Here is a 6,000-nt window from a genome sequence, read left to right on the forward strand (position 1 = left end):
AGGAGACTGCAAGGTGACTTGGATAGGCTGGGTGAGTGGGCAAATGTTTGGCAGATGCAGTATAATGTGGATAAATGTGAGGTTATCCATTTTGGTGGCAAAAACAGGAAAGCAGACTATTATCTAAATGGTGGCCGACTAGGAAAAGGGGAGATGCAGCGAGACCTGGGTGTCATGGTACACCAATCATTGAAAGTAGGCATGCTGGTGCAGCAGGCAGTGAAGAAATCGAATGCTATGTTAGCTTTCATAGCAAAAGGATTTGAGTATAGGAGCAGGGAGGTTCTACTGCAGTTGTACAGGGTCTTGGTGAGACCACACCTGGAGTATTGCGTACAGTTTTGGTCTCCAAATCCGAGGAAGGACATTACTGCCCTAGAGGGAGTGCAGAGAATGTTCACCAGACTGATTCCTGGGATGTCAGGACTGTCTTATGAAGAAAGACTGGATAGACTTGGTTTGTACTCTCAAGAATTTAGGAGATTGAGAGGGCATCTTATAGAAACTTACAAAATTCTTAAGGGATTGGACAGGCTAGATGCAGGAAGATTGTTCCCGATGTTGGGGAGGTCCAGGACAAGGGGTCACAGTTTAAGGATAAGGGGGAAATCCTTTAAAACCGAGATGAGAAAAACGTTTTTCACACAGAGAGTGGTGAATCTCTGGAACTCTCTGCCACAGAGGGTAGTTGAGGCCAGTTCATTGGCTATATTTAAGAGGGAGTTAGATGTGGCCCTTGTGGCTAAAGGGATCAGAGGGTATGGAGAGAAGGCAGGTACGGGATACTGAGTTGAATGATCAGCCATGATCATATTGAATGGCGGTGCAGGCTCGAAGGGCCGAATGGCCTACTCCTGCACCTAATGTCTATGTTTCTATGTTTCTATGTTAAGGATATAATGAAAATAGGACGGTGAAACAGTAAGCTGTGACATTATCAGAATGTGGAAATCTTACAGAGGATGTTGGTAACAATACCAGAAAATGGATACAATATATTCCTGCACTAACCTTTTCTTTCCATGTTTTCTTTACAATCAAATGAACTAACCATTCATCCACACGTGTTAGATTCATCAGTAACATCTATTGAATTATGAAATTACAATGCAAGGATTTATTATTGGATATCATATTCCACGTTGAATGTCCAGTACATTGTTAGACATTTATTGTTTTGGAAAGCAGGTCGTGGAAGTGCTACGGTTCTATCTTTAAAAAATATTCGACAGTGATGTTTAGCGAATTTTGGACCTGCAAGGACCTTTGATGGTCGTTTCTCGGCACCCAGCAAATCACATGAACAGTGGATTGTAGACGAGTAATAGCAATCAAAAAAAGGTGTTCGTCGCTTGTCTCGCCTATAAAATGATTTAGTGAAACAGAAATGTGCCCAATTATACTTATTGAATGACTGGGATTAACCTTCTTGATCCAAGTCGAAATTCTGGGAACAATATGACATCGTTGACATGGATTGCTCATGCAACGAGAAGACAGACCTTGTTAGTCTATCATTGGGGGGGGGGGGGGGGGGGGGGTGCTTCATACTGACCATTTGCAATTTTATGTGCCGGCCCTTCGATATTTGAGAAATAAGGGACAAAAGTTTAGGGGTAACATGAGGGGGAACTTCTTTACTCAGAGAGTGGTAGCTGTGTGGAATGAGCTTCCAGTGAAAGTGGTGGAGGCAAAATAAATTGGATAGGTATATGTACGGGAAAGGAATGGAGAGTTTTGAGCTGAGTGCAGGTAGATGGAGCTAGTTGAGAGTAAGTGTTCGGCACGGACTAGAAGGGCCGAGATGGCCTGTTTCCGTACTGTAATTGTTATATGGTTATATATCTGCCCATCCCATTGCCTGCTCGCCCACTTCCGTTATGTTCTTGCATAGGTGGCCCTGAAGAGGGCGCAGGGAATGTTGATTCTAGGCTTTCAACGATCAGTGGACTCCACAGAGATTGGAATGCTCCATCGAGACAACAAAAACAATATTTTATTATGTTTTCACTAATTCAATTGTTTAATAATGTTATGCATAAACAGAAATATAAATTCAAATAATTTTCCATAATATTGTCCCATCAAAAAGAAGGGTTTCGGCCCGAAACGTTGCCTATTTCCTTCGCTCCATAGATGCTGCTTCACTGCTGAGTTTCTCCAGCTTTTTGTGTACCTTCGATTTTCCAGCATCTGCAGTTCCTTCTTAAACACTCCGATGCTAGATGCAGGAAGATTGTTCCCGATGTTGGGGAAGTCCAGAACAAGGGGTCACAGTTTAAGGATAAGGGGGAAATCTTTTAAGACCGAGATGAGGAAAACATTTTTCACACAGAGAGTGGTGAATCTCTGGAATTCTCTGCCACAGAGGCCAATTCATTAGCTATATTTATCAGGGAGTTAGATGTGGCCCTTGTGGCTTAAGGGATCAGGGGGTATGGAGAGAAGGCAGGTACAGGATACTGAGTTGGATGATCAGCCATGATCATATTGAATGGCGGTGCAGGCTCGAAGGGCCGAATGGCCTACTCCTGCACCCAGTTTCTGTGTTTCTATGAATATACTTGTTGGTTTATATTTAGTGCCAAACGAAATACTCGCCATATTATCATGGGACACAATTGCACAAGGATTTGTTGTTATTAGAATTTGTGCATACACTTATTTTAGTTAAGCAATTCTCAAACAAAGACATAATCTTTTTGACACGTGTTTAATTATATGTAGCCTGGAAGACCACTTTAAAATATACCCGCCAGCTTCAGCGCCCATGCTCCAGATTGTTCGCGTGGCTCGTCGTCGTCGCCGTCCCGCCATCTCAATTCTGGAAAGAGTCCAACTGCGCAGGCGCGGCTGAGGACTCGTTGGGTGCCCTTCGCGACGCCAGTAAAGATGCGCACGGGAACTGTCCCCAAAATGCGCAGTCGCGGTTTTTACGGTTTTTAAACCTTAATAAGTGTTTAAATATACCATCGATCTGAACAAAACTTATTGAATTTACAACACAGGACAAAGGGGAGCAAGGTGGGGAAAAACTGTTTTTGTGCAAATGGAAAAACAATGCAAAGCTGCAGATATCAAGATGAGTTTGAATTACATACATAGATAAACACGACATATAATGTTACAAGTATTAGTACTACAATATTTAACTCTTGTACTAAAGATGTCACAAGACCAATGACTTGGACTCATATTACTCATATGAATGAATTGGCCGGAAAGGGTCAAGGGTTAAAGAAAACATTAAGGACACATTCCCCACATGATGTGAAACATTCCTCACATCAACCAAATCTCCATAATTTTCGTCATACATGCCAAACTCTGTTTTATGAAGGAAGTTAGATGGTATACAGTTATTCTGACCCACATCACCACAGTTGAATCATAGGAACTTACGAAGATAGGTGGAGGGGTAGGTAGCGTATAGAAAGCAGGGACACTGCAGAAAGAATTGGGCAGGTTGAGAGAGTGGGCTGAGAAGTGGGAGATGGAATACAGCATAGCAAAGTGCGGAGACATGTATTTTGGTAGTAGGAATAAAGGCTTAGACTATTTTCTAAATGGGGGGAGAATTCAGACTTGGGAACGCCCGTTTTATTGGTGGTAGCTACTTAAACGTTTAAGCTTCTCCATGTTGAACACCCCCTCCAGTCGGAATTGTTTGAGGTGCAATTTGGTAGAGTAAATTAATATGCCAGCCTACACATTATTTCAGGGAACATATCACATGGCGCTGATCGTTATCTTCGTAGTTCATATAAGGATAATTTATGGGGAATTTGCCATGAATAGACGTAACATTTAGTTTCAACGAATTCATGAAATATGACTTCCACTCACGATGAACAAACACGGCATCTATCAATGCAATTGCAAAGGTCGCCATTGAGTTATTTCTATTTGAAAAAGATCAACAGTAAGAAATAAAAATACAAATGCACACAAGCTAAATTATTGATGTCAAACAATGATAGTTAAATGACAACAAAAATGTTTCCACGTTGATAATGCATAATTTGGCACGGATTTTATGTTGATGTCTTAAATTAAGCACGCCGTTAAATTCTAGTCCTTCATTTTTACTTCGATTTGGCCCCTTCTGTTTTCTAGAATCCATTCAGCTCCTCAGAAGCATAAATCAGCTTCTGACTGGTTTTCACTCGCTTAATCTGTGAATACAATGTTTAGGAATAGGTAATTATTTATAGAAGAAAGCCACTTAAAAAAAAAGAAACCACGTTTACTCTTCCGAATGACTTGCGACAACCCACAACCTACCTCTGCATATGTGGTTCTTTCCTCCGTGCCTTTCATATTTGAAACCATCTTTGACTTGGATAAATCTAATGCTGCATATGAGCAGAACTCATCATTTTCTTTTCCCGTTCGCTGCAAAATAATGTTTTATTCATTTGTATCACTCCTTATATGCAATTGAATTCAGACGGTGAATGCAAAAAGGCAATTTCTCAAAAGAGTAAAAAAAAAATGCCATGGCAGCATGCCGAAAATCTTTACACGTGTGACTAATTTTATCAATGACATCACTTTTTCTTTTAAAACGCTGGAATATTTTGGGTCCTGCTTGTTAATCGATTTGAGCTCATCCTAATTGTTTCTGTGTTGTACGACTCCGAAATCACGTAGTACCCACACAGAATCAGGGCATCCCGCCCACCGGGCTATGCTGATCTTTACGGCCTTGTACATTAATACCACTTGCTCTTATTCCCCATCTATTTACCTTGGTATCCTAAAGATTTTCGTACATAGAAATTGCATTTAGGTCCATCGTCTGCTCTTGCTGTACTTTTCAGGTCTCAACTGCTCCTTCTACAAAAACGACTGAATTCACTTCATTCTAAAACGTTCATTTTAATTAAAAGGTACCCACAATTGACAAACATTTGTAGTTCAAAACTAGAATGTCAGAGCTGTTCAAGGTGCTCTAATGCATAAATAAATCCAATCGATATTCATGCGATATAGGTACAGGTTACTGTACTTGAGTGGAGAGCGTTAATGCCATAGATTGAAATAACTCGAAAAAACGTAGCTTACCGTGTCTTCAGCAATATTAAAGGCGTTCGCCTGCCATCCATTCCCTAATAGAAAGTAAATTGAGGCCTCGGTGTTTAAACTTGCGTTATATATACAATTGCTGCTGGTTCTCACTACTTTGGCAGCACATTGACTGTAAATAACACATGTTTGCTTTATTCAGATGCAGCTCCTCTGTCATCTTAATAGACACTAAACTTTATATTGCGCTAAACCACAGAGTAAGCAATATCTGTCAGCCATGATTACGCTCGTGACAGAGCTGAAACAATCTCCACGTTTTTGTGCTGGTGAAGCACTGCAGCATTTTATTTTCCAAATCATGGCGCCTTCTGATGCACAACACTTTAGTTGAGATGTACACGATGCTATATTGAATGCTTTGTTCTCGTCTGCTTCTTGATGCACCGTACCTTGAATATAATCGGCATATGTGGTGAGGGGGGACTCTAAACAAGAGCAATGTGTAGCTCCTGGTACTTTTTACTCAACATGGTTGTTTCTGCCTTTTTTTAAAGTCACGGTAATCTGAAATGTTCACAAAGATTAGTCTTTGCCATCTATGCACCAATGTTAAGGACTGGTACAGATCGGATTGCAGATATTGCATCGCATCAAGCTGGGTTTTGGGTCCAAAGGTTGTTACTTGTTTGTTATATCTGCTTTGGGGGGACATGTTGAACGAGTCCTATGGTCCAAGTGGAATAGGATCTGACTGAATGATGCTCCTCCAATGTGTGAAATGAATTTGCAGTATCACTTGTGAGTTTATTTAAGAAATTGTATGAATTACTAGACCAAGTGCAGACCCGTTGGGTCTGTTCCCCCAACGTGCGGTTGTGGGGGGGGGGGGGGGGCGGCATGCAGCATCACACACAAACTACCCCCCCCCCCCCCACCTCCCGCACTCACGCTAATGGAGGGGAGGATGGG

The 6,000-nt window shown here is 41.4% G+C and overlaps 1 protein-coding gene and 1 long non-coding RNA gene across 2 annotated transcripts in view; both read right to left on the reverse strand.

Annotated features, from left to right (window-relative positions):
* The window catches only part of LOC116982982 (tyrosine-protein phosphatase non-receptor type substrate 1-like), a 42,087-nt gene extending 41,063 nt beyond the window's left edge, over positions 1–1,024 (reverse strand). Inside the window, exon 1 of the mRNA XM_033036514.1 lies at positions 1,012–1,024. Coding sequence (XP_032892405.1) covers positions 1,012–1,024 — 13 coding nt within the window. The remainder of the gene's footprint in view (positions 1–1,011) is intronic.
* A 3,057-nt stretch (positions 1,025–4,081) lies between these two features.
* LOC116982962 lies at positions 4,082–5,098 on the reverse strand. The gene is made up of 3 exons (XR_004414581.1): positions 5,068–5,098; positions 4,285–4,395; positions 4,082–4,175 (listed from the first exon to the last, which is right to left on the reverse strand). It is a non-coding gene; the product is annotated as an uncharacterized LOC116982962 (long non-coding RNA).
* Positions 5,099–6,000: the final 902 nt, after the last annotated feature.

The sequence above is a fragment of the Amblyraja radiata genome, chromosome 17 (genome assembly GCF_010909765.2).
Source record: "Amblyraja radiata isolate CabotCenter1 chromosome 17, sAmbRad1.1.pri, whole genome shotgun sequence".
In the NCBI taxonomy this organism is placed as follows: domain Eukaryota; kingdom Metazoa; phylum Chordata; class Chondrichthyes; order Rajiformes; family Rajidae; genus Amblyraja; species Amblyraja radiata.